General features: G+C 39.2%; 4 protein-coding genes across 5 annotated transcripts; 1 reads left to right on the top strand and 3 right to left on the bottom strand.

The window, feature by feature from the left end:
- Positions 1-99: 99 nt before the first annotated feature.
- Positions 100-2,610, bottom strand: scnm1 (sodium channel modifier 1). Its single transcript, XM_026370454.1, has 8 exons — positions 2,431-2,610; positions 2,202-2,272; positions 2,036-2,124; positions 1,642-1,736; positions 1,099-1,199; positions 875-1,005; positions 658-778; positions 100-565 (listed from the first exon to the last, which is right to left on the bottom strand). The coding sequence occupies exons 1-8, from the start codon at positions 2,479-2,481 to the stop codon at positions 454-456; spliced, it is 771 nt and encodes a 256-aa protein (XP_026226239.1). The 5' UTR covers positions 2,482-2,610; the 3' UTR covers positions 100-453.
- A 390-nt stretch (positions 2,611-3,000) lies between these two features.
- lysmd1 (LysM, putative peptidoglycan-binding, domain containing 1) lies at positions 3,001-7,805 on the top strand. Of its 2 annotated transcripts, XM_026370457.1 has the most exons (4): positions 3,001-3,095; positions 3,373-3,564; positions 3,942-4,240; positions 6,221-7,805. In XM_026370457.1, exons 2-4 carry the CDS (start codon positions 3,385-3,387, stop codon positions 6,405-6,407), a joined length of 666 nt encoding a protein of 221 aa, XP_026226242.1. In that variant the 5' UTR covers positions 3,001-3,095; positions 3,373-3,384; the 3' UTR covers positions 6,408-7,805. The 2 variants fall into 2 exon arrangements, with proteins under 2 accessions (XP_026226242.1, XP_026226241.1); XM_026370456.1 differs by having other exon boundaries at positions 3,009-3,564.
- On the bottom strand, positions 6,975-13,703 carry tnfaip8l2b (tumor necrosis factor, alpha-induced protein 8-like 2b). The gene is made up of 3 exons (XM_026370458.1): positions 13,278-13,703; positions 8,820-9,143; positions 6,975-8,250 (listed from the first exon to the last, which is right to left on the bottom strand). The coding sequence occupies exons 2-3, from the start codon at positions 9,135-9,137 to the stop codon at positions 8,008-8,010; spliced, it is 561 nt and encodes a 186-aa protein (XP_026226243.1). The 5' UTR covers positions 9,138-9,143; positions 13,278-13,703; the 3' UTR covers positions 6,975-8,007.
- A 2,376-nt stretch (positions 13,704-16,079) lies between these two features.
- LOC113168985 (soluble guanylate cyclase 88E-like) lies at positions 16,080-26,980 on the bottom strand. The gene is made up of 16 exons (XM_026370092.1): positions 26,824-26,980; positions 26,455-26,587; positions 25,824-25,998; positions 24,803-24,894; positions 24,051-24,308; positions 23,818-23,962; positions 22,784-22,909; positions 22,462-22,582; positions 21,285-21,414; positions 20,717-20,863; positions 20,107-20,253; positions 19,005-19,161; positions 18,378-18,487; positions 17,826-17,915; positions 17,416-17,534; positions 16,080-17,132 (listed from the first exon to the last, which is right to left on the bottom strand). The coding sequence occupies exons 1-16, from the start codon at positions 26,955-26,957 to the stop codon at positions 16,763-16,765; spliced, it is 2,454 nt and encodes an 817-aa protein (XP_026225877.1). The 5' UTR covers positions 26,958-26,980; the 3' UTR covers positions 16,080-16,762.
- Positions 26,981-27,531: the final 551 nt, after the last annotated feature.

Below are 27,531 nucleotides of genomic sequence, written 5' to 3' on the forward strand. Positions count from 1 at the left end.
CTCCATGTTCACTAGAAATTTAATCACCTACTTTAGTAAACACAAACCGGTCTGATCCACTAAGTGGTAAAAAAACAAAACAAAAACATTTTCAGTTGGTTAGAGGACTAAAACATATATTATAAAATACTGTTCCATATATTAATTTCTCACTCAATCTCAGCCTCTCCACTCTGCTACTTTCCCCCTCTGCAGCCTTTTACCATGTACATATCCACTGGAAACCTGGTTACATGAGACACACTGATGCTGTCCAAAAGAAATCTATGCAGGGAAATAAGGTTTTTCAAATCCTCTGTTTGATTTACAGTAAGCAGGTTTTTCTTTGACACATGATGAATGAATAAATAAGTTCGACAAAGTCCTTGAACACGGAACTTCAGCTGCTTCACACAGCTATATGGCTTCTGAATGTACCAGTTCATCTGTACTTTCCCACAGTGCTTAGTCCTCTCACTGACTTGCAGGGTGGGGGTGGAGTGAAGGGGGCTCCTCTTCATCTGACTCGAACTCCACATTCTCATCTTTAATCCACTGGCCACTCCGGTCTTGTATCCATCCATCACTTAAAGAAACAGAAAGCAAAGACTAGAACACTGAACTGGCAAGTCCGTTCACCTGGACGACTGAGGCTCTTTATAGATGACCGTTTTATACCTTTTCAGTTTGAGGTAGTGCTCCAGCTCTCTCCTCCTCTGGGCTGTCGTAGGCTCTGACTCCTGGTTCACTGCAGACTGAAATCCTTTAATGCCATTTGATGGATTTGACTCTTCATTGGCTACAGTAAAAATTAAAACGTACCAACATTTATGATCACATCTGGGTTTCTTCTCTCTAAATCTGAAATGTAAAGATTTCCTGTGGCAAACTTTACCTGCTATGAGGCCACTAGAACTGCTTGGTGCCACATAGTTTGGAACTTGACTCCTTTCCTGCTCAGATGGCTCTTTGATGTAAGAAGACGGATCTGAACTGATGCTCGCTGATCCTTTTTCTGATTTTGTGCTTAAAAATGACAGATTCATGTTTACAGTTGTGTTTTAAGTCATTTTAAATATTGTCATTAAGTGTTTTATAGTAAATAAGCATGTCACTCACCTTGTTTTTCTATGGCAACTGTTGTATGGTACAGTCTTCAAAAGGGCGTGATGTGTAAGCTTCCGTGTTTGTGCCAGTAAAGGAGCTGAACTGGAGGACTCCTAAAATCATAAGAACATAATTACACACAACATTTACATATGAGTATGTGGGCTTCACTGTGATCTGGAGCTCACTCTGTGAGTGTTGTTTACACCACCTGGTGGTGTTAATGTTTGTTGTTATTTTTCAGCTCATTGGTTTTATGATGGTTGAATAAGCTGCCAACCTCTGCCTTTACCACAAGACAGCAACAACAACTTGGACCAACAGTTAGTTAAAGAAACACTGATTTTGTTCAGCTCATGTTACACCTCAGCAATGATTCACTGACTTTCTGCCAACTGGGTGATCAGGCTGAGTCACATCTCATGTTTGTGCTGTCCACATTTTCGCTGTATGGCTGTATGCACTTCTGGAAAAGTTTGCTTAGGGAGTCAACTAAAGCAAACAAAAGCGGACAGACAGAGCAAACACACTTGATACTTATTACCTGCTACAAACCTGTCTGCTGTCTTCAGCCTGGACATAGTTTTCATGTTGCCTTTTTGTCAGTTCATTCTTAAGCCGTGTCTTCTTGCCATAAAATGCTTTTAATCCTGAAGATAAACACAAGACAATATATGATATGATCCTTTGATTTCTTCCACCTTGATAATTAATAATATTTGGTTATTGGACTAATATTATTAGAACTTTAAATACATTTTAAAAAGCTATGAGAGTCAATAATAATCAGAGTAATTAACAATGATAATCATTGCAGTTAGTATTTAGCTCAGGAGTAAAACCACTGAGCTAAATTAGAAATCACACTTTGGTGTGTGACATAAGGAGATTTTCAGAAGAGTCATTTAATTCTCCGATCTCCAAAGCAGTTTGGTATCAAATGTCTTACCTTCCAGATGTCTTTTTCCCTTTCTGTGGACTGTCAGCATATCAACTGTATCAAACACAGGACGATAGGAGCACACAAGGCAAGTGTATCTAGAAACCCAATGGAAACCTGATGTTAGCAACACTGAGCTTCAGTCAAACATGTAAGTGTTAGTGTAAAGTTTCACCTTCCATTTTTCAAAAGAGCTGCTTCGTCTTCTGGAATAAAATTAGACAGGAGATCTGCCACACGCCGTTTCTAAAACACCGAACAACACTGTTAACCAGCAATAACAGACTTTAGATGTGAACTCAGTTTTAAAGAAGCAACACAACTTGCTAGCAGCTAGCATAATGCTAACCATAACAATGTATCATCTCCACTAAAATCTCTTATACAAAGTAAAAAACGTTTACCTTCAGGATGTTTAACTGACTCTTGTCATCGCCTTCCCTTTTAAAGGACATACTTAATAAGTGTGATTGATAATCTGAAAACGTTGGTTAAAGGATCGCTGGTTAACTGGAGACAGTTTTTCACGCTAAGCTAATTCGTGCTAACAATGGTGTGTTTCCAGTCGAATTGAGAATTGGGAAATATGAGCTTCTCAGACTGAAATAAGGTTCAACTCAGCTTTTAGCGTTTTACGTAAATTGTTGAAAAGTCAAACATTGGCCTTGGCGTCATATTTAGACTTGTTTGTCCTCACAGTCGTTAAATAGCCATTAAGCAAAACTATCCACTTACTTTGTTTTACAGTGGCTTATTTTTTTTGATATAAAAGTTGCACCTTAAACGATATACATAAATATATAATTTAAATACACCACTTTTCCACGTCTGTCGATTGTTTAAATTCAGTACAATCAGCTGAGATCTTCAGTAGCTGGGTGGCTGTTTCAAACAGCTGCAGTCTACTGAGGCTTTAAATCGTACAGTAATTCTTAGTGTTTGAACGCAGCACTAGTGATGCATCATGGGACACGGCGTCATGGCGACACTCAGCTGACTGAAAACATGAAAACATTTAAACTAAGAACTTTTTCTGGAACCCTTAAGGCGTTTGTTTGACAGGTGAAAGGTAGGTTTAAACTGATTGCTACGTAAGTTGTTGTCTTTTTTCTGTGGCAGAGGGTCGTAATTTATGGTTGACAGCTTAAAGCCACAGTTTGACACTGTGGGAAAAAAGAACGACAGTCATCGTTAATTACGTTGACAACTTAGCTAGCAGGCTAACTAAGCTGCTAACGAAAGACAGGTGCGCTGTATTTTCATCATGTGAACAACAACAACAACAACACAGTTTGCTGGTGACCGTACTTTAAAAACGTTTGGTCGGTTACCACCTTCACGCGAAGTGGTTCACAACCATGTCCGGGCACCGAGCGACTTTACCAGCCGGGGAGAAGGGCATTCTCCGCGGCAGCCGCTCGAAGTCTTACGGCAGTTTGGTCCGGTCTCCGCTGTCTCCGGTTCGACAGCGATGGATTGAACACAAACTCCAGCCAGGAGAGACACTGCAAGGCCTGGCCCTGAAATATGGAGTTTCTGTAAGTGTGAACGACTTAGTTTTTAACTGTTACCTCTAACATTTCCTTTGTTTACTTAGCCTTTAAGAAACAGGTTTCAGTAATTAAGAAAACAATCTGCAAATAAATCAACGATGGAAATATGTTTTCCACCCTTAACATGAAGTTTTTTAATAGTTTTGATAATATAGATGCATGTAAATGTAGTGTTGGTGTGTTTGCACAAGTCTTTGTCCTGGCTATGACTCTATGTATTATATTTTTCTAAAATGGTACAAGTTTGCATTCAGGCTAATTTAATTGCAATACTCTCTTGGTTGTGTTTTAAGTAACATTAAAGAAAAACCTTCTAAGTTATACACTAAGTTCAAGTCTGACAAGATAATTTTCTCTTACAGATGGAACAAATCAAACGAGCAAACAGGCTGTACACCAATGACTCAATATTCCTGAAGTCGTCCTTGTCGATCCCTGTACTGTCAGATTTGGATGGCTGCACTAATGGGCTGGATTTGACTGAAGAGAACAATGGAAAAGCTCAGAATTGTCATACAGGAAGTTCCCCTGAGAAGAAGCAAGATGCTGGCAAAGAAATGGTTACAGACCTTACTCCTGTGGATTTTTTGAAAAGGCTGGACTACTTGATAAATCAGTCCAAGCAGGCTGCTGTCAAAGGATGCCAGGAAGCAGAAAAAAGGTATGACTGCAGGGCTTTATTAAAGACATTTTTGTCTGTTTACATACATACATACTTCAGTGTTCAAGTATAAACTCCTGGGTGTCAGCACTGTGATGTATAACAAAGACATTAACTGACTTAAGGTAAAGAGTCAGCAAATAACTAAAAGAAGAACCACAAAGTGCACATTTAAGACAAGATTTAGACTTAAGACAATTTATGCTCAAACACAGTTTGAATTTGGAGACCTGGACCATTACAACGAATGTCTGCTCCCAACGACTTGCACACTATAGTTGTCCTTTGCGAGACTCCCCAGTTCCCCAGCACAGCTTCAACATGTTGCTCAAATGAAGCAGAGCGTAACCATATTCAATAACGTACCACAATGCATGACTACTGTACTTGAGTTTGAATCATAAATACAGTTTCTCCTCCAGCATACACTACCACTAAAAAGTTCGGGGTTTTGAAAAAGAAAAACACATTTTCATGCAATTCACAAACAATTGTATAATATGCAATTTCATAAACATTTATAATTAATCAGTTGATTTTCAAAGAATGATCTACATTTTTTCATAGAGGCCTGTTATTAGGAATTGTCAGTCCTCTGTAGAAATCTCCTGGTATTGAAAAAACTCTTTGACAGTTGTACTAATGGAGCAACCAAGGGAGTTCTTTAGGTTAGTTTAGTAACTAGACATCAGCAGCAGTTGTTTATTTGTTTACAGGTTCAAAATGGCCAGAAAGAAAGAACTTTCATTAGAGAGCCATCAGTCTATTGTTGTCCTTAGAAAGGACGGGTACTCAATGCAAGAAACTGTGAGGAAACTTAACATTTCGTATAATGCTTCTGACTACTCCCTTCAGAGAGCAGCACAAACTGGCCCTTAAAAGGGACAGAAAAAAGAGTAAAAGGCCCCGATGCACAACTCTGCAAGAAGACAAATATCTGAGAGTGTGTAGTTTAAGATTACGCCTGGGTGCTTTGTAGGTGGTCAAATAGGAGACTTGTACAGAGTGGAAGGGACCTTGAGGAAGGACAGCTATCACAATTGCTAGCTAGAAAGCTAGGTGCTTTTTTATGAAGAAAAAGTTTGAAGAACATATTTATCATTTCCATCAAAAACATTACTTCTAACTTTGACTGTAGGTCAACATGTCCTGTTCTTTTGCTATATTTCACATTGAGACTAGTTTCATGTGTGTTTTCTTGGAAAACATAATATTTTGTGAAAATTGTTTGTACATTTCATCCCACAACCCACCAGTTGGTGTTTTTATTCATTTTATTATCCTGCACAATGTAGGTACTGTATACTGAAAGCATATAAGCTTTCCTTGTGTTCAGTTTCCGTCATGCATCAGGCCTCTTAGCTTCTGTTTTGCTTTGCTCTTGTTTTCACAAATGATACCGACAGCTGTCAGTATACTCACGCACATACAATACAGTTTACATGTTTAAATGGTTTTCTAAACTAATTTATTTTCTGCCTATGTGCTGATAACTCTACTTGAATGTGACCAGCAGGTTAGACATAACCAACCTTTACCTCTTTCAATTTATGGTCATATGCAGTCTGCTTTTAAATTACATGCAATAAGTGTAAAGTTTATTTTTCAAATACAGAACTCTGTCTTTTCATTGACAATGTCATGCATATTATGTGTGCTCAGGTTGGTTAATTTGCTTATGTATGGAAATGACTGGTCACAGTCAAGTCGGTATCACTTGCTGCATAAAACCAGGTCTCTGAGTCAAATGGTTAATACACCAGCCAACTCCCTGGCCTCCCCATTAGCACTCACATTCTGCTTTGACTCATAATGCTGCCATCGCATGTGAATATAATTTGAAAGAGGTGGTTTGGTCTTTTAGAAGGTCACACAGGCAGCAGTCTTTTAAAGTTGTTAAAGACAAATACAAACTGATTGTGTGAATTATATTAGTCTTCAGACGTACCGTATTTTCTTATCTGTTTTTTTTTCTAACAGGGTTGCAGCCCTAGAAGCAGCTTGCACCAGCAGGACATCAGAGTGGGAGGCTCTTAGGAGGTCGCAGAGTGTCATTTCATCTTCCTTAATGAAGCAGCAGCAGGCAGCACATGGGGCAGTACCACTCACTATCACCAAACTCACAAAGAACCTGAGAGACCAGGAAGATGAGATCTTTGAGCTGTGACATACTGTTGTTGCCGTTGTCTTACTGTGATCACTAAAATAACTTTCTGTGAAAGTTATGTTGCAGTTGCAGTTGTTCTTAGATGATTGAGCATTTTGGATAACTGGAGATCCTCTTGCTGCTGTCTGGACTTTCACTAATACCATTTGTTGTAGACCCTGCTGTGGGAAATGACGCTAACCTTTCAACAAGTCTTTTAAAATTCAAATTGCACTTTTGGCACCGCCTTTATTTATTTGGGAAAACATATTGAATATTATGAAAATTTTAAAGTAGGCTATGGCTGTTTTGACTTCACAGGAAATAACAGCAAGAAATGTTCAAAAGTGAGAATTGCAGCCACATGCTGGTTTAGTCTCATGACTCATAAATCACATGGTCAACTCGGTATATAGCTTTTGTGTAACACTACCTCACACCCTCGTAATGCAAAGACGGAAGGAAGAAAATACGTTTTCTGACTAAAACTTTTAAGTCAGGGTTGTAATATTTATGATAATTCATTTCAAGTACTCATAACTGGATTTTTGTCACTGCTGATAAATTCCAAGATTACTGTAGCCAAAGTAGAAAAAAATCTTTTTATTAGAATATATATATATAACAGTGACATTTGTGCTGGGATTTTGTTTTCTAGATTTAGGTCTTGTGAAGTTCTTAACCTTTAAATAGTTTTGGTACAATGTTCAGGTACAGGTCTAAACACATTTATCGAGGCTCTTGTACAAAGATGTTCATTCTCTTAAGCACCTGAAATGTTTTAACTTTTACCAGACATTGCTTACACAGAGAAGAGAATCCATCCCTTCTGCAGATAAACCGAATTACAAATTTTGATTATTACATGAGGTGAAATGCCAGTGAGGAGTTTCCTTGTCTGTTGATATTTGCTGTATTATTTCAAAACCTTTGCCTTAATGTGAGCCAGTGGCTATAATGAACATTTCAGAAAAAAACATAAATCATTGGATTAACATTCAAGCTTTTACAGACAAGAGTCAGTCTCTCAAAACATGTTTTGAAACTGCGAAGCAATAGTGGGTCTAATTGTCCACTGTAGGTTATTTGCTTTATAATTTGCATCACTGACCTCTGGATGCTTCATATTACACTGAGTTTTTGAAGCTCCATCTTGACCACCAGATGGCAGTGCTGTATTACAGTGGCATTATTCCCAAGTGGTCCGGCTGTTCAACTCCTGTCTGCTACACATAACCAGTAGTATTGGATGAAACATTTCACGAATGCTACACACTGGGTGACATTTCACAATCTAGCCTAATCAAACAGCAGATATAATAAAGACCAGTTTCTATTCAAGTTTGTTTTTTTGTGAATTTTGTCAGTGAAGACAAGTGTATTATACAGTGTGCTATATAGATCACCACTGGACATTCAAAACCTGACTAATGACTCAACCAACTTTATTTTTATCCCACATGTTCTCTGAGAACAATGGGGAAGCAGTTTTGTTCTTAAATTACTTGTCTTACATTGCCAGTTCTGCGCAACAGTAAGATCAATTCCAATCGTCCATAGTCTTAGTTGAATCTGCTGGTAGATCTCCTGCTGTCTGCCTGAAATATGTTTTGTTTCTGTGTCATATTGTCCCATCCTCCACTAGTTTGTTGAGTCCTTTGCAGATCTTGACAAGGTGGGGTCGAAAGGAGCTGCTGGGGTCGTACAATTTGGTCAGCAGCTCTGGGTCGGAGTAATGATTGAACACGTGGTTGATGCGACCGTGGGATTTAGTGGTGAGGTGGGTGTTGACCAGCTTCAGCAGCAAATCCCTGCAGCCGGTCAGATGTTCTTCCATCACTGTCTTGTCAAAGGTGAAGTCCACCTAGATCAGTCAGGAGATACATTTATAATAGAACAATGATTATTATCCCGATTATGGGGTTTGTGACTGTGCCAAAATATGAGCAGTATCTACTAAACAGAAATACAAACCTATATTATGGACCATTTAGGACTATATCAGGATATCTAAGAAAAACAAAATATTTATATTGACACTTTTGTGTTTTAATATACAATTATTTTATTTTTTATTTTGTAATTATTTTGTGTCAATATTAAATCAGTGTCTTACAAACTTTGGGATTATTTTGTGAAAGCAGAAATGGAAATGGGTGTGTCAGTAAGAGTGTAGTTGAATTAAAAATAAACTCTTCCTAACAGGTGTGCACGCTGGCTCTGATTGCCGAGTCAAAATCGGTACTCACTCTACTGTTATGTATTCATCTGTCATTCATTAGTCAGATTAATGCTGTCCTTGCACTTATGCACTTATTTGATCTGTCAAAGTGAAAATATTGTAATATTTGCTTCTGACTCCTTAATACAGGAAGTTATGAAGTCTAATATCTGGGTTTCTAAACCCTGCACATATCCTGTGTTGAAACGTACCTCGTAGAAGCTTATAGCAGTCATGGCCCCTGTGTGCAGCTTTTTCTTAAATTCTTGGGCCACTCCCATCTCTTCTGCATTGAAACGGTTGTTTCTGAAAAGCACGCCGATCTTTACAGCAATTTTGATCAGGTTTTTGATGACTTTCTGGGCCTCTGATTTATTTCCAGAGTACTCTTTGGAGACACGGTACAGTTCATCCAGGATCTCGCTGGTGGTGTCATCAATGAACATTTGCACTGAGCTTTTTGTGGCCATCGTGCTGAGGATCTTTTTCTGTGCCTTCATGGCCATGTCCTTTGAGCTGAAGGCGTCCATGGTTTCCTGAATTGTAGGAAAAAAAAGAGTATTTGGCATTTTGTTGACAGTGACAGACACACTAGCAGTAATGTTTGGGCCACTCAACACATTTTACTGCCCTCTTTAAGGATGTTTGTTTACATCCTAAAGAATATAAAAGATATACATGATGAAGTTGAATGATTAAAATGATTAATTTTTGGTTTCTAGTAGTGGAGACTCGATGCTCATAAATCAGCCAATATGACATCAATCAACTGGCTGTAATACTCAGGAACAAGAAGAATGTCTACAAATCCATCTTTTAAGTGTCAGTGTTCACTGGTCTGTTTGTACTGGACAAAAATGTTTTAGATTTTTTTCTCTGTCCAAATCTAGCAGATATCAGATCAAGACAAATCCAAAGCCTCAATAGTGAAAGAATAAGGATAGGAACATTTCTTGCCTTTTCTTATTTACATGAATAAGGAGACACGTGCTACATGCAAGAGGAGTTTCCTGCTCAGCTAAAAATGATATTTACAATCAAGTTCTTGAAGAACAGGAAGAATGCTTTCACACCTGATAGCACAGTCTTTTCCTTTCAGACAGTAACTATGTCCAGTGGACTGGGTGCAGGTTAGGTGCCATGTTCGAGGACAAACTGTTAGTTGTTATGGTGGGCTACACATGTTTCAGATCACCTGGGGATTTGAACTGGTGACCCTCCACTCATTAGTGTGACTCTATAATCTTCAATTCATCCATCCTTATATTTCTTCCTCTGCATACTATCAAATTGAAACCTCTATGGTGTCAAATCTGGAATCTTAGAAGCTTTTGTGTGATGTCAGTGTTTGTTTTTCTACCTGAGACATGTATATGATGCCAAAAGGGAAAACTACCATGGAAGAGACTCCACAGAGCCTTTTAATTTCACCACTGAGATTTTAACCACACATGGCGCCTGTCACAAAGGACACCCTGGGAGATCCTCAGCATGCAGCACACTTTGAAACCACAAGATCCGCTGTTTATGTTTGTCAATAGAGTTTGGATTTCTTAATTCATAATTCTGTTTAGCTATTCACTAATATTTACATTTATTTAGCTGATTTCCCGAAAGGAGAAGTATAAAAGCTGAGCAAACAGGTTCTATTCCTACACCGTCAAAATGGAAGATTGAACAGCTCAGTATAAGTGGAATACTTGTAGCATAGGTGGTGATAGAACGTTTTTCCCACAAACACAAAGAATAATTTAAGTCTTGTTTAAATGCTCTACTCCCACTTCACCTTAATCCCAGGTACAGTATCTGTGATGACTAAAAGCACTTACGATGACTAAGATGGTATCTTTAGCATGCCTCAGTGCTACCGAGACAGCTGTGTATCCTCTTCCTGTATCATCAGCCTTACAATATTTTTACACACACGTCCAGGGTGTGCAGACTGTTACTGAGCAGCTGTCATTGTAAATTTCCACATTGAATCCAACTTCTGGCCTGTGTGGACAAGTATTACACAGAGCATGTTGGCTGCATAGCTGAGGCAGGTCCATGCCTGCTGTTTCCAGATTGCATCAGTGGTGGGGCAAGAACAGAAAGCAAGCACCCTGCACCCAATGACTACTTTAATTACTGGTCTGGTGGTGGTTAAAACAGCAGCGACTCTGTTATTGAAACATCCTGTGCATTAGCAACAACATATTGTCAGTAAGCTGTCAGATGCTGTAAATAACTGCCTTATGGTGGCTTTAATGGGTTTCCTTCATGCCAGCTTGTGCCTATTAGACTTTACCCTACGAATGATGATGTTCTCATTGTCCAACTTTAGCAATGCACTGTCTTCACTAATGACTCTTCATAAATGACTTCATGCCTCAGTAATGGTCACATTAATGATCATATGATGCAAATAAGCAGCACTTGCTGTGACTCCACCCACCCCCGGTGTGAACCCCAATCCCAGCTGCAACATCCATATCTAAGCAACTTTTACCAAGATATCTTACTAGGTTCAATTTTGCATGCACAACCATTCACTTTGAACAAGTGTCACATTTCTAATAGCTTGCTTCGTTACAAAAGCTTTAGGTTCCCTGTGGGGAATTAAAGAACATTCATTAGATTAATTTCCCTTAACAGTGATAATGGAAGTGGAGCAGTATGATAGCTATTTCAGATTCATGCTTCAATCTCATTTATTTGCTAAAAAGACTACAGGGAATTGGGGGACGTGCAAAGTGTAGTCATGAGCCAGTATTTCACACGTAACTCCTGCAGCTGGAGACTGTTGGCTGCATGGATTGTTTTTGTGCATCCACATTGTTTATTTTGTGCAGCTCTATCGGGGTTTAGGCTGTTTAGAGAGCACTGACACATTTTTGTATTACAGCAGCACACTGTCACGGAAAACCACTTCTCTGTAATGGACGTTAGTCAGTCGGTCACATCAAGGATGCTTTCAATGTTGAGCATCAGTTTTCTGGTACAGAGGGATTCAAGAGGGTCTTTAAGTGTTGGTTTGTTGTTGCTATTTCACAGGGAGCGACTGCATTACATATTCAAGTGTTTGTTTCTGTCCTGCTGCATTTGACAAGCACCTGTATCCTGTGAGAACCAATACTCTCAGGATAGCAAAATTGAAAAATAACAGAACAGAGGTGGTTGGATAACAACAGCCAGGCAGTGAGGAATCTTTAAACATTAGGTTAATGGACAGTCAGAGAGAGAGTGATCATAGGTGGAGCCATGCAGACAGGCAAGTGAGCTAAATATTTAGCATTCCTCAGATGACTCCAGCATTTAGCCTCAGTTCAGTGTTCATGTATGAACTTGTGCACATGTGGATTATTTAAGATAGTTTTTTTGTTCATGTTTCATTTTTCTGTGTATTTGTGCTCCAGCAGCTTCAAGCTCGTGTGTGTGTGTGTGTGTGTGTGTGTGTGTGTGTGTGTGTGTGTGTGTGTGTGTGTGTGTTGTCTCTATCTTTAGAGATTCATACATTTGTACAAATGTGCTTTGTGCTGTTATCAGTGTCTTGTTACTGAGGTTGACAGATAGACATCCTCATTGACTTTCATCACCAGGCCTGGGGTTGGGTTGACTTGTTTGTAGCTGGTCGAACTGAGGGGAGGATTAGATCTCTTTTAGCTGCCCACAGGTGTTCGAACAGATTGAACAATAAAAATGTTCCAGGAAAATAAAAGTACAACGACTGTATTCATTCGGATGAAAGGCCGAGATATGAAGCTGTTTTTTACTATTTTATTACTATATATAATAACGCTCTTTCCTGTTGATGAACCACAGATGATAAAATAGTACCTACAGTATTCCTTCCTCCTTACGCAGCAGCTTGTCATACAAGATGAGTATTGTATCAGTGTCAGGATGAAATGTCACTTCCGTTACGTTTTGAACAGGACAACAGGTTGAAATGTGTGAGCTTGTTCTTTTTTTCTGGATAGTATCACTTTAAAAGCTTAATATTTTGGCACATGAGTTGCATATTGAATTATTTCTTATAAAAGATTTAGTTACATATTTAGTTTAACAGCCATTTGACAAATCGGACAAGGAAGCATTTTGAAATCCTCAAAAAGCACGCATTGCAGTCTCTCTTTCAAAATTTCACAACCTTACTGAATTGTCATTGCTCAAGCCTGCCACCCATCTGCTATGTCTCAAAAGGGAAGCGAAACAGACAACAGTTGACTAAACGAGTGAGTGTCATCAGCAGAAGCTTGTAATGGTCGCTCCTACCTAGAGCACAGTTTAAGTGACATTACCACCTTTCACAGTGTTTGGCTCTGAATTAGTGTGCTTCAAATCAAAGTAGGCCAGTGAAGAAGGGAAAGTCCACGGCCTCGAGATTTGAGTTGAGCAACTCCCAGCTTGTACAAACAAAAAAATGTGAGCTCTACATGTGTGCATGTCACTATACTTGTTCCAGCATGACTGTGAGTGTGCATGTGTCTTCTAACTCGTACTCAAGATGGGGAAGTGGAGAGTCACACAATTTCCAGTCAGACCTTCACTCAGTCTGTCTGCTGGCTGCTACCAACACCTTCTTTTAATTTCTTTAACAACATAAAAAGGAGGAATAACACTAATCTAGGCCCAGATGCATTTTCTATTTTCTGTACTGATACATGAAGCCGGCTGAATTGTCTTACCTGTGTCCTGAGTCCCCCTCCCTCCTTGTTTGTGTTAGATGGCTCTCTTTTCCTCTGCTCTGTCTTCTGGGTTGACAGCACTGGCCAGTTGATTTAATGGGATCCCTTCATCTTCATCACAAGTGGAATCAAACCCCCCCGCAAAAAGAGTCCTCCTGCAGCGCTTCTGTCACTGCCTGCCACACTGTCTTAAGATAATGTTGAGTTCTACTTCCTTGAGGAACTAAATTGCTATGACACACCCCTATGTGTGTGTGTGTCTCTCTCTCTCTCTCTCTCTCGCTCTCTCTAACTCCCCTGTTCTCACACTCATCGGTCTTGTGTTTCCCTCTGAAATTCAAATTCAAACTCTTGAAAACCACAGTACGTCTCTCTTGCCCATAGTCATCACACTTTGACACTCTCTCTGAATCTGTCTGTCTCCCTGCTCTTCTCTGTTTTGCTGACGGTGTGGTTCTACTTGTTCTGACAAGTGAAAACACCAGAAAGAATTCAGCTGTAAGCCAGTGATGCAGCCAGTTGAAAGGGGAGCAGCTTAACTCCTGTTTTGTGTCCACCTGCGCTGGAATGTGGCTCCTGTCAGTGCTGCCGAGCGCCGACTCCCTCCACACGTGTCTCTTTTTCAAGGCAGAATCACATTTGTTGTAATTTAGTGCACTTTGTCCTTGATAAATAATTTATCACGGTGGAAAATACGCTTCATAAAATAATTCTCCTTAGAGACGTGAGTTTCACAGCACATGCTAATAAAATCTGAAGGCCAATATAAATCTTATAACTGAAGCATTGTTTGAGCTGCTTGCCATAAACCTTTTAAAGTGTTATCTGAGTGAGTGAAATATAAATGCAGATGACTGTAATATTGGATGTGACCCTGGGTAACCAATATTGAGCCTGGTATTGTTAACAACAATCAGTCTACTGCAAACATGTTTGCCAGTCAGAGTTATGAATTCGGCGATTCATTTAGATTAAGGAAGTGCCCCTGTTCAGCTAAAGTGTGTTTATTTGTAGGTTTATGTGAATGGCAACCAGCTGTGCTGAAGAGCTGTTGGCTCAGACTCAGGCCATTTAAAAAGATCTGTCCAATGAACAGCCACTAATGGTAATTGTTGTCAGATGTCGGAGTTATAGGTCACTCAGAGACCCAGCTGGACTGAGGAGCGCCTGGACAGGATGATAGCCCACCACAGTACTGGGGGGACTCAAACACACCTGCCTCTTTGTTTTGCCACCCACTCAACCCTTCTGCAAGAAATTAACTCGAGTAAAGTCATGTTAAACTTCGCAACTGCAGAATGAGGTCTATCACCGTGGCAACAGACAGGAAGTAGTGCTTAAGCGGTTTCCTGATGGCTTCCTCTTTATCGTGTAATGACATCTCACAAGGAAACATCAGCAGGGAGCACTCAGCTGAATAACTTTGTGCGTGTGCTTGTGTGTGTGTGTGCACGCTTGCATTTATTTGTACATATGAGTGAGCAAATGTGAAATTGTGTGTGTGTGAGAGAGTTAAGCGGCAGACTAACCCTGGAATGAGGTCTTACCTGTTTCACCTTCGAACTGTACACAGCTTACTCACTCATCTCTTTTGGTTATGAGATAATAAAAACGAACTTTAATTATGTCACTTATCTTTCATTAAAAGATCATACGTACCTTCCAGCCTCTAACCTTCCACACACGCTTACAGTCCCCAACATAATGGTAGTGTGTTATCACCAGATGACTAAGACAGGAATAACTGTCCTCATAACCACTAAGGTCAGGGAAGTGCGCCTGAAGATTTGGACCCTGAATTGGATGGAGGATTTAGGCAGCTTAGGTGCTGTGTGTGCCTGTGCTGCCTTTCTGCTCACAGCGTTATAAGATGGATGGTGAGCACAGATCTGGATGGACAGACACTATTGTTAGGGAAGCCAGAAGTATAATTTCATCAGTCTGCAGCTAACAGGAATTCACTTTCTCCCTTTGGCATGATCAGACATAAAACCCTCCACATCAGATATTAAACCCTTCCATCTCGCTTGTTCCTTAGACACGAAGAACCTCAGGGATTGAGAAAGTAGCTAATTTATTGTTCCCAGTCACTGATAACCAAATCATGTATTTATTAACTTGTGGTTATCCTATCACCTCCTAGTGTCTGTTAAAAGCATGATCTTCATCATTTGTTCATCCTCCCTGCAGTTACTGTATGTTGAACTATAGCTGCTGTGTATGTGATGACATTCTTTTATCATTTGTATTTAATTTAGTTTTAAAAGGGTCACTTTAAAATCAGTCCATCAACAGGAATTTAAGGCTGTTGACACTATAGCAAAAGCCAAATGTGGGCACAACTGTGACGACTTCATGTTTTTCTCTGAATTGCACATTGACCAGTTTGTGGTTACTGACTGTTCATCTGACGGCTCATTGAAAGCGGGCGCTTCAGACATTGGATTTGTTATTTGTATCACATGACATAGTCCTTTCTAAACAGACTTCATTAAATAAAGCATTGCTCCCTTTTAATAAATTAATTTAGTAGTTTGTAGAATTGTTTATATAAGTCACATTGTGGTTACACCTGGCAGGTGAATGTTTTTTTGAAACCACCAACCACTGTAACCAGACGATGATTATTAATTTCCTGACCTGTTTAGCCCAAAATAAATAAATAATAAAAAGCTTTAGTGGCTGTACATACATTTTTATATAAACAATTGTAATCAGTTTAGTGCAATCAGAACATTTAGACACTAGTTTAAATAAAATAATACAATCTCTACTTAAATTAAATAAAGCATCCATAGAAGTTATTTCTCCTGTACCTTGTTGAACATCTTGAAAGCCCTGTCAGGAAACTTACAGTAATTTTTCTAAACATGCTGTAATTTGTTGTATTCCTTCAGCAGTAAAAGCAGTGACTATATAAATGGTTAATAGAGCTGCAACATCATAGATCAAACAGCATTTACAAAAACAGCAATAACTCGTTATGGCTGTCATTCCCGCAGTATAAGTTGAAACTTCTCTGTTTCTCTCTGCATTTGTTGTTCATGGGTTGAGGATGTACTTCCTCTTTTTTCTCTCTCTTTTTTTGACACAAGAAATGCATGTTATGAAACTTGTAAATTCTCACTACTAACGTTAGCAATATAACGGATTTTCAAAACTATTTTCTCAGCTCCTGTACCAAGCAAGTCAATTCATCAAATGACAAAAACAGTTAAACAGGTACATTTTCCTTTACATAAATGCAGATGTGTTTAAGCAGTCAAGGTAACAACACTGTGATGAAGTGTTGTCTTTAGTTTACAGTAAGTTGCCATGTAACTTTTCTTTTCCTCCAAATGTCTCAAAAGCCTACTGCATTCACAATGTGTTTATTCAATCTTCCGTACCCAGAAATGTGGAACAGCTTGGAATGCCTACTTTCCCCTGATTAAATGTAATTGATATTTTTAATATCACACCTTGATCAAACTACGACCTCCGTCTCACAGGATGGAGCAGGTGGCGCTGCGCACAGACAGGTTTGTGGGTAACTTGGCGTACTGCTGCCTGAAGCTGTTTTTCTTGTTGTTAAGTAAAGGACCTGGGTTCTCCAGCCCGTCTGCGGGTGGCGAGGACTCCAGTATTGCGTTTCTCTGGGGTACATCCAGTTTGCCCCCCTTGTTGTTCTTAGGTTTTTTGGCTTTGCCCTTCTTCTGAGACTCAGTTGAAATGGTGGGGGGCTCGTTAGTGGCCTCTGGGAGGGGCAGGGCGTCCAATGGGAGGTCACTGGGGGTTGGTTTCTCTTCTGCTTGCTCCTCGCTGCTGTTGATGTGGACATTGGAGGCCATACGCTTGGCATTGGTGGATGGGGATCTGAAATTACACAAGTTGATTTCACATTGTGTTTTACACAAGTAATTTACATTGTCAGATGTTTTTTTTTTTTTTAATTCATTAATGTTGTGCTTGATTGTCTGCGTAGTCTCAGCATACTTAGCTCTTCAGAAACCCAAAGAGTTGTGCCCTCTTGGTGAAAATGTAGTTTAGGGTGCAATGAGCACAGCTCTGACGAATCAACAGGGGACATCTTATGTCTGCACTGTGTGTAGAAGAATAGTGATTCTCTTGTGCTGCCTGCTTCCTTTTGTCTACTCACCCATTAGAGCTCTTGTCCTCAGAGTCTTTCTGTTCACTGCTGTAGCGCAGCTCTGCCGGGGTTTTGAATGACAGATCTTTCTTTCCTTTCAGCCAGTAGGTCTTCATGTAGCCTTTACCCTGTTAGATGTTAGACAAATTATCATTATTGATCATTAATATTTTGCATATACTATATGTTGGAAAGAACATTAAACTTAAATTCATCAATCAATAATCAAACGTGCTGTTTATTTTCAGCAGTTCAGCTGCTGTGTTTTTCAAATTACTTTTCTAATCTTTGAATAAAGTGCTTAAAATATTATGGTTAGAAAACTAATTATGCCTGACATGTAACGTATTAACCACAAGTGGGTGTTTAGATAAGGAAGTTGTAAAACGGAAAAGATGGCAAAAGATGTGACCTCTCACCTTTACAAAGATTTTGCCCCTCTCCTCAATAATATAAGGCTCATGTTCCAGGTGGTCTTTGGTGGTCTGACTGATGTGTATCTGCATGCCCTGCTCAGACAGACGCACATACAGAAAACTACAGCTAAAGCCGAACGTTCAAATAGAAGCTCTGTCTTTACAGAAACCATTTCAAACCATCATAAGGAAGTGAAAACATTTGGCCTCATGGACTCTAAAATGGGAGTTCATTCTGAGTTTTCTACCTCCATGAGAATGCATAGCGAGAAAATCCCAAGTCTTTAATAGGCTTTTGAATTTATTGATCTTAGTTATAGAAATTTCCTACACAATTACTTTTATTAAATGAGTAAAACAACAATTAGCTGTTGTTTTAACTTAAAAGCAACATGCTCAGTGGTGTCAAATAATTATTTTATACTAATGAACTGGATTATAACTGGAAATCAACAATACTGTAGCAACAGCAATAACGGTTATTTATGCTGTCACTGTGGATTATTTTGAGAATTTGGTTTAGGACTAGGATGTTAAATATGTTAGTGTAGTCACCACTCCGTTGCTCTCCATCCTTGACGCTGTGTTCACAGTGTCACCAAACAGACAGTAGCGAGGCATCTTCAGGCCCACAACGCCGGCCACCACCATACCGGAGTGAATACCTGAAAGGAAAACGACTCATGACATCAAACATAAGCTGATTTATTTATAAACTTACTGATGATTGCAGTTTTGCTGCACTTTATATTTAACTTTTTAATTTATATAAAAAACTTTTATTTGACAAAAGTGAAGAAGTTTTAATTACTGATTATTTACTGTCATGACAGTGTTACGTTTTTCAGAAAATGCTGGTGGTTTAACACTTGCTTTCCAAAATAATTGTACTACAATAATAGTTCTAGTAGTTATAGATATTCAAAATTAATTAACATGATCCATGTTCATTGTCTGCGTCCACTAAAAAACAGTGACCCCTTGTGCCAGTATTGAATAATTATCTTGATCTGTGTTTAACTTGGTTCTCAGCTTGGTTGAAGTTAAAATATTATGTTTGCATTTTGTTTGTTTGTGGCTCTCTATCTAGAGAATCTCTACCAGATATAAATAATAAAAAATAATCCCGTTGCCTGATCACAGCTGAGCCACTAAAACAGCAGTAGTTGTACTACTACTTACCGACTCTGATCTGGATGTTATCCCCAGTGGAGGGGTCTTTAAGATGATCAATGGAGCTCAACATGTCCAGGGCCATATCACAGATGTGATGTGCATGAAAGGTGGTTTTGTTGGGCACCCCTGCCACCACCATGTAGGCATCACGAATTGTCTCCACCTGGACAAAAAAGAAAGAGATAATTCCCTTTCTTCGTCTGTCCATGTGCACATGTAAATTTATGGCCTATTTTACCAGTAGATCTAGATGTTTCCAAATGGTCTATCAACAATATCTAATTTTCTGCTGATTCGCCATTAATTAAAATATATATCTGACCAGCAGCTGGATAGTGTCGTGGTAACATCGCCGCCCTCCATGTGGGAGACTGGAATTTGAATCCAGCTGTGCTTCTTAAGTTCTCTTTTTGATTACCCTGCCTTTGCCTTGTACCTTGTTCCTCACTTGTAAGTCGCTTTGGAAGTGTCTTCCAAATGACTAAATTTAAATATCTGTAAAATGATGAATGTTCACTATAATATCCCACAGCCAAACGTGGAGGTTCAGTTTAATAGCGTAAATGACAAACAAAATGCATTAATTCTTACATCTAAGAAGCTGGAACCAGCAAATATGTTGCACTTTGGCTTAAAAAAATAAAAGGAAAATTAAGTAATTAACACAACGTGCTGGCTCAATGGGAAAAGTAATTCAACACACAATACATGGTATTTATGAAAAATAATAGGGTGAAAACAATGTCATATTTTAAAATATGACTCATGGTTACATAATAAACTATTTCATAAACAAAATAGTTAAATACAAACCTATATTGTATGTTAATCCACTAACTGCCTCACCTCACAAAGGAACATTGTGAAAATGGGCTCCTTATTTACCTAACCCTTTATTTAGTTGGATAGGAAACTTAATACTTAAATAGGAAAATCTGCATTCTAAAAATATGATATGATTGATATGTAATAATAGAATTTGTGTTAAATAAACTCTGTGAAAATCAATTTTAACTCTGAAGGTCAAATTCATACCTCAAAATACACAACACTCATAATTGAATAAATTTAATTAATAAATGCAGCTGTGTTGTTTTCTGGATCTGACCTTGTAGACGTTGTGTTTCTCGCTGAGTGTGTCGAAGACGATGTAGATCTCATTGAGCATATCCACCACCTGCATCGGTGTGATGTGGATGCAGATCTCATTAAACTTTACCACGTCGCTGAACAGGATGGTGACATCAGGGAAGACCTGCGATACAGACAAATGAAGTTGATCACACACTAGTTTCTTAGATGGCACCTTCACCTGTAAGAGGAGGTGTTATTTTATTTGACATGAATCTTCTTTTCTTCTTTAAAGATTTTATTTGCTGTTGGTTTGGTTGTTGTACCGCCCTATTGGTCATTACATTACTTTGATGATATGAAGTTCATTGCTGAGGCAAGTTCACCTGCGCATGCCATGCCGACCCCCGACCTTCGTGCAGAGTGGGCTGATGAAATGAGGACTTTAGATGCAAGACGTGCAGTATTACCCTTGATAGCAGCCTCCCAAAGTGAAAAGAAGTCTTCAACTGTTGTAGCCAAATGTTTTTATCTTTAAATCTTATTCAAAATCGAATAAGAAATAAAAGTGATGCAACGGTACTAAGGGCTATTTTGTGGTTTTCACTGTATCACTATCCCTGTTAACACAAAGCTCTGTTTTGTACCTGGCATGTCTCCAGCGCAGTGATCCCCTTCCTGAGGCGGTCGGCCACAGCTTTAGGGATCATGGCGTACAGCAAAGAATCTCCTCTCTTCTTCTCCTCGTCCAGCTTCTTGATGATTTCCTGCAGCTGAGCATATTTTTGTTGCTCCTAGAGAATCAGAAATGGGACACAAAAGTCTGCAGTTACAGTCTCACCTCTGTGAAAGCTTAAAAATCCCTCTTTGCCTTCACTAATCCTCTTAATCCACATCTCTCCTGCATGACTAGAGTGGATTTAATGGATGAAATCAATAGGAGAGCAGAGCTTTCAACTAGGCTCACCTGGTCAGGCTGATTCATGGGGAGAAGCGGCAATTCTTACACATTGTGCACCCAGTATATCTCATAATAGGACCTCTGCCTTGAATAATACATATCTTGTATGAGGACACTTTGTAAAGGCAAAACCTTATATGGCTGCTCCAAACTGACCTCCTGGTCCATGATATTGTACAACTGAGTTTCCCTTTGTTGATTTTACATCTGCTTTGTACTGTATCTGGAATATGTGATTAAGGGTTTTATTTCACCTGATCAAGGGCCAGTTGCAGCTCAGCCGACTGCTGTGTCCCAGCCAAAATCAGCTCCCTGCTGGAGTCATGCAGGTTCAGATCATTCACATACACACCCATCTTTATCATGTCTTCCACCGTTTCTATACTGCAAGATACAGGGAAGGAATGAAGATCCGAGAGAACATAATTTAATTCACTGACTTAATAAAAAAAAAAAAATCTACTTGAACGCTTGATTTTTGTTTAAAATTACAAAAATATGTAATATTTAATATGTAAATGACAACATGCACATACAATGTCCAGGCTTTAGTATGGATAAAGAAGAAGTGATCTGCTGGATTTTACAGTAAAGAGTGACATAAAGGTCTAAAATCAAGTGGTATAAAATATTACAGGTATCTATTGTACCTAACGCTTGCAACAAATTGGTTTCTGTAAATTACAAATTGTCAGGGTTCCAAAGGCTCCACAGGGGACTGTTTTGGCTCCATTCCTGTACACACTGTACACAGCAGACTTCAAGTACTATTCTGAGTGTTGCCACATTCAGACGTACTCTGAGGAGACTGCAATTGTTGCATGTATCAGGAACGGACAGGAAAAGAAGTACAGAGGACTGAAAAAGGCTTAGGTCATTAGACATCTGCAGGAAGATGCTACAGATGTTTTATCAAACTACAGAAGCACGTTTTATGCTGTTTTATGCTGCAGTTTGCTGGGGAGGCAGCATGAAACAGAAGGATGGAAGGCGGCTGGACAAACTGGTGCAAAAAACCTGCACAGTAACTGGAATGAAGTTGGACTAACTAAAGGCCATGGTGGAGAAAAAAAGAATGATCAAATCATCAAAAAGATCATTCTACAATACACCGACCATCTCCTACACAACGTCTTGATGGATCAGAGAAGCAGTTATTTTTTAAGAGTATGTTTGGATCTGTTCCAAATGCATTTTTATTCAAACTAACTCTAATTGAGGGAGAACACTGACGCTGGCAGCTGCAGGACATATAGGACCTGTCATTCCTTCCTGCAGTGATTATGACTTTATGATTATGACCATATGATCAGAGCTGAAAGTGACAGGATCTACTCAAGTACAGCACTGACTCTCACTGAGCCTTTGAAAACATCTCTCATACTGAATAAATGCTATTAAAACACACCAGACTATACATTTTGAGCTTACATGGGTGTTCCCAGGAAGATGAGGGAGTCCCATTGGGGGACATACTTCATCTGGCCTTTCAGGTGCAAAGGCTTCTTTGGAGGTTCCCGCATGTCCTCAAAGATGGTCTCACTACACTTTCCTGGGAACAATCATGAAGGAAAATTGTCACAAAAATTGTGCAATCAGGAAATTTCCATCTAGAAATTGAATACGACATGATTGTGGGGACGTGTTTAAAGCAATATAGTCCATCTGAAACAGCTAAAAGGTAGAAATACAGTATAAGATGCACTTTTTAAACTGAATTACCTAACAAATACTGTTTGCGTTATGTTCTGACCTGTGACGGTCTGGAATGCCAGAAGTTCAATATCCTCCCCTCCAGAGTTGGCAGAGCTGTTGTATTGGGTGAGTGCACTGCTGTACTCTTGGTCTGTGCCCTTCATCTCCTCTGCTGCCTTTGGCTCTGATGAAGGGAGAGTGAGCAGATCGAATGATACAGGATGTGAGTTAAAGAGAGCATAAATATGTGGAGTTGGTGAACTGGATTCTAAAAGAGCAGAATGTTAATGTTTACCGTATCTTTCAAATGCATCCCTCAGAAAATCTGTTCTGGTTTTTGCCCAAATCCAATTAGTTTGACTTTTACATATAAAGACACAGCATTGTGAAACAAATTGTGACTCTTATATTAGGGATGGATAAAGCCAACTTCATGTTTGATGATAAAACAACATCCAAACATTTTTAGATAACTTGAGAACTACAAATGCTGGCTGTGATCAATAGGTGTCATCACACACAGTACTTTGCAGCTTGCTGGTTTTGTGGCTGTGTAACTACAGATTGGTTAGAACGCCTGTCCACCATAACATTAAAACCACCAGGTGCAGTTGATGCTCTTGATGATTGGTGTGAAGTAATCCCCCAGTTACAGAGTGATGACTGAATGTCTGATTCAATAAGAGATTTAGAAGAATTCATGAAGCATAAAATACTGTTTAAATCCCTTCCGGTGTCCAAAATGATTCCAGTTAATGCCACTGCCTTATTTCGTGTCATTCTATTCTTTTTTACTTCCCACACTATTGTCCAGTTGTTTGGTTTGAATTAGCGTCCGTGCTGCAGTGACAAGCAGAACATATTTGTCTTTACAGTGTGTATTTAAAGATAGTTCAGTGAACATTGGTTTGGCTCCTCAGCTCCTGTCTATGATTCATTTCCATCCAGATCTAAATATTTTATTTTGTCTCTGCCCTGATTCAATAACCTTGGATGAAAATGATGGAGTGATTTGATGGACATTTTGTGATCTCATCCATTTGAAATGAACCGTTTTTATACATTATTCATTTGAAATGGAAAAGCTCGTACCTCTTTCTTCTTCCCTCTTTGCTTTCTCATTTTCCTCCTTCTCCTCTGGCTCCTCCTTGCTAAGTTTGTGGATGTTGACCTTCTGCTTGCTTTCCACCACCGCTTTAGACAGCAGCTCGAACACATTGTTCAAATGGGTGTAGATCTGATTAAATATATTTTTATATTTTTGTCATCCTGGGCAGTGATTAGGAGTCAGTGAGTAGAAGAAGCAAAGGTTTCATTGAACTCACATTATCCCAGCTGAATTCCAGCATGGGTCTGACCAGAGTGAACTCTTCGTTGACCTTCTTGCCCTGCAGGTCGGAGAAGACCTCTTTGAGGCCATCACCGATGCGGTACATGGTCATGTCGCGGCGGAAGATGACGCTGAAGGGGAACATGTCGAAGAAGATGCCTCGCTTCATTGGCAGCTTCTCGTAGCTTGGTGCAGTCTTCTGCTGCGGCATGCGGTGCTTAAAGGCAGCATTGTCAAAGTTCATTTTATAAACCTGAATGAAAAGAGTAATTTTTGGTAAGTTTGGGATATTTTAACAGCTCGTGTTTAAACATATAAACTCAATATGTCGAGATATAGATGTAGCTATAGAGAAGTGCATCAGCTGTTTGATAATGTTCTTCAATGGCTTACATAATCCAATCTGTAATTTTAAATGTCATTAATTAAGGTTTTTTAGTTTTTCAGACTCAAGCAGGTTGTAGTTTAGGGTTTTGACCTGAATAGTGAAGGACAAAGTCTAACAGTATGTTACTGTACTGTACAGTGCTTCTCGCTGTTTAATTTTATACTGCTGCAAATGTTGTTGAGTTTTCCCAGTGTCCCATCCCAATAAACACTTATCAGTATCCAATAAACACTTGTTGTCTGAGTGTAAACAAAAACTCCACCTGATGTTGATGGAATCATTTCCATACTGATAGACACAGGGTCAAGGTCAGACACTCGACAGCTCAACTGATGCTTCACCTGAGCCCTGGTACATACCACATATGTCATCTTCTCAGTTTCCTCTTTGGACAGGATTTCTACTTCAATATCTGTGTTGTAGAATTGCCGTCCCACTTGAGAGAGCTGCCCTGCAGAAGTCAATAACAAACACCGGTGATGGGTGAGGAGGTCAACTTTGCTTCTAAGAGATTCAGTCAAAACGGGCTTTGTTGGGGTCATTTTCCGTGCTGCTATTAATAGAATCACTTTGACTTTGAATCAGTGACTTGTGTGGACAGATTGACCATGAATAAAGTCACTTGTTTTACTGTCAAAGCAGCATACTGAACACAAAATATTTTTTTTAAAGAAGAGAATAATGGACACACAACAAAACAGCTGTTGATTATGAACATGTGAATGTAGTTAATATTGTAGTTACTATTTAAAAATTACATGAATGAATTGTTTTTATACACTATTCGATATTCCAAATTAAAATTGAACAAAATAAATAAAATAAAAATATAATTGATTAGTAATTGAGAGTGACATTTCTTAGTCCATTAACTACAAATTACACATAATTAACATAACTGCAATATGCTCTTTTCTTTTTTAATTCATGCCTTGTTTGTCTTGGTAACACACTTGGAATTTTTATACTGAACCTGCAGCTGCCTGGAAAATAAGAAACGACTACATGTAATATGCTGTGTTTTGGACGGTGATCTGCACTAGTGAATATGTATAATTTGTAGTAAATGAGCTAAAACGAGCAAAGTCTGGCTTTTTTGTTTTGAGCTCTCTTTTCTGTATCCTGTGCTGCATATTTTTTAGACCAGTCTTCTTTGCTTATTCACTCTATAATAGGTCAGACTGTTAATGAAGCCATTTTTTAAAATATACCCCGGGTTCTTACGAGGCTGTAGTCTGGCCCAGCATGTCGTGGGCAAACATCTGCACAAACACAGGGGGGGAGATGTGAACTCTACAGAGAGGATTTGGGATCAAACCCAGTGTCCTGTTGCTGTGGCAAATTGTTTAACACCAGAGTTTCCCCTGCTGTGCTTCTTACCTTTGACAAATTGGGTGAAACCCTTGCGGGTGCTGCGGTAGTGCAGCGTTAGGCTCGTCTCACACTCCTCCTCCACACAGAAACTTGGTGGCTGCACCTTGGGGAAGGAAAAGCGAAAATACTCGTGCAAGTTGTCCAGCTCATTGATGAAGTCACGCACATTTCGCCCCAATACCTGCAAATGAAGATATGTACACGGTAAGCAAGAACTGCAGAGAAGGTATAGAACATGCACAGTATTTGATATTTGATGCTGTTTATAGTTTTTAAAATGTAGTTTAATGTTTCTTCCATGCACTTCCCAAAAATCACCAGATACTGTATATAGAGGAAAATATTTCCTCCTCCTGTTTCCTTTTGTTTTCTCTTATGAGATTATTCTTCTTATAATTATTATTCATAGAAATATTTTGAAGGTGATGCTTTTTACGGTTTTTGTTTAGCTAGCTGTGACCACTCATGCTAATAACCAAGTTCTTGCACATTTTATTTTAAGATGAGAAAAATATCACTTCCCCATGTCCCAGAGGGTGTTTTCATGGGCGGAACCCAAAAAGGCGGTGAACTGCGTCTGCACAGAATCAAATATAGTAATATAGTACTAAATTATTAAACGGGCTCACTATATCACCTTCAGGATCCGTTCGTATCCATAGTTTCCAATCCTCTTCACCATATAGACCCCGAAGGCATACATCAGCTCATCATGGGTCTTTCCCAGAACCTCGCCTGCTGCCTTTGCCAACCGCAGGATTAGGTTGTCACTGCAACAAGGGAGAAAAGGTATTCATGCCTTTTTATTTTGAGCTTTTCTTTGTTGAGTTTCTATTTAACCCAGTGATAATTTAAATATCATTAGAGACTTGAACTAAAAAATCTAATGAAGTGAAGCCTCAGACTAAAAATCACAAAGAGAGTTGTGTCTACTAAACGACTACATTGTTTGTCCCACAATTGTGCTGTAACCACAGTATAATAAAGACGTAAAAAAACAACCTACTTGTACATCTGATGTCTGACGAACTTGAGGTGGGGTATCTCGGCTCGGTTCTCGATCAGTCTCCAAACGTCCTCTCCATAAGATTCATTGATGTAATCATTCACTGCTTCCAGATACAGCCCGTACATCTTCATAGGGTTGGTAAACCTACAAACTGCTGCCCAAGTTGAATGATTAACTGAGGTGAGACCTGGTGAGAAATAACAAATCTGAATAACTGACTCAGTTTAGAACATCACTGATGAGCACATCTCTAAAAATCCATCGTTCCCTGGGACGACTTCAAGTGGCCTGTCTTGTGTGTAAAGGTAATGTAATGTAAAAAAAGAAGGAAATGTCCTTTTACCTGTGTCATACACAACCTCATGAAACCTCACGTAACCTCGGGCACCAGCTACATCTGAGAAAACACCAAAGTTCTCAATAAAGGAAGTAGTTTTTCAGAAAAAGCAATTGCAGCAGTGACCTTGCATATCTGTTTGGTTTTATACTTTAAGTATTCAACACAGTAGAAACACAAGCTGCAGGTAAAGCATCACGGGGAAAACAAGCAGTGCAAAGTCTTTCAGTTCACTTAGGTTAACTACTGTAAAACATATAAAGAAGACTGAAATGGTAAAAAGGAATACAAAGGTGAAAAGAGAAGTTCCTCTACCTGTAGTTCCTCAGTGCTGTTATCCTGGGCTCCAACTGTGCCTGCCAGCGCCA

This window comes from Anabas testudineus, chromosome 16 (genome assembly GCF_900324465.2).
Source record: "Anabas testudineus chromosome 16, fAnaTes1.2, whole genome shotgun sequence".
Taxonomy (NCBI): domain Eukaryota; kingdom Metazoa; phylum Chordata; class Actinopteri; order Anabantiformes; family Anabantidae; genus Anabas; species Anabas testudineus.

Excerpts from the sequence above, each read along its gene's own strand:
- scnm1 (XM_026370454.1), bottom strand. The coding sequence starts at position 2,481 with ATGTCCTTTAAAAGGGAAGGCGATGACAAGAGTCAGTTAAACATCCTG. Across the intron at positions 779-874 it reads TTCTAGTGGCCTCATAGCAG|CCAATGAAGAGTCAAATCCA; the intron begins GTAAAGTTTGCC and ends TTTTTACTGTAG. Across the intron at positions 566-657 it reads CACTACCTCAAACTGAAAAG|TGATGGATGGATACAAGACC; the intron begins GTATAAAACGGT and ends TGTTTCTTTAAG.
- LOC113168985 (XM_026370092.1), bottom strand. The coding sequence starts at position 26,957 with ATGAAGATGTACGGGCTGTATCTGGAAGCAGTGAATGATTACATCAAT. Across the intron at positions 25,999-26,454 it reads GATACGAACGGATCCTGAAG|GTATTGGGGCGAAATGTGCG; the intron begins GTGATATAGTGA and ends CTTCATTTGCAG. Across the intron at positions 23,963-24,050 it reads TGGAATTCAGCTGGGATAAT|ATCTACACCCATTTGAACAA; the intron begins GTGAGTTCAATG and ends ATATTTAATCAG.
- lysmd1 (XM_026370457.1), top strand. The coding sequence starts at position 3,385 with ATGTCCGGGCACCGAGCGACTTTACCAGCCGGGGAGAAGGGCATTCTC. Across the intron at positions 3,565-3,941 it reads CCCTGAAATATGGAGTTTCT|ATGGAACAAATCAAACGAGC; the intron begins GTAAGTGTGAAC and ends TTTCTCTTACAG. Across the intron at positions 4,241-6,220 it reads TGCCAGGAAGCAGAAAAAAG|GGTTGCAGCCCTAGAAGCAG; the intron begins GTATGACTGCAG and ends TTTTTCTAACAG.
- tnfaip8l2b (XM_026370458.1), bottom strand. The coding sequence starts at position 9,137 with ATGGACGCCTTCAGCTCAAAGGACATGGCCATGAAGGCACAGAAAAAG. Across the intron at positions 8,251-8,819 it reads CTGCTATAAGCTTCTACGAG|GTGGACTTCACCTTTGACAA; the intron begins GTACGTTTCAAC and ends TGACTGATCTAG.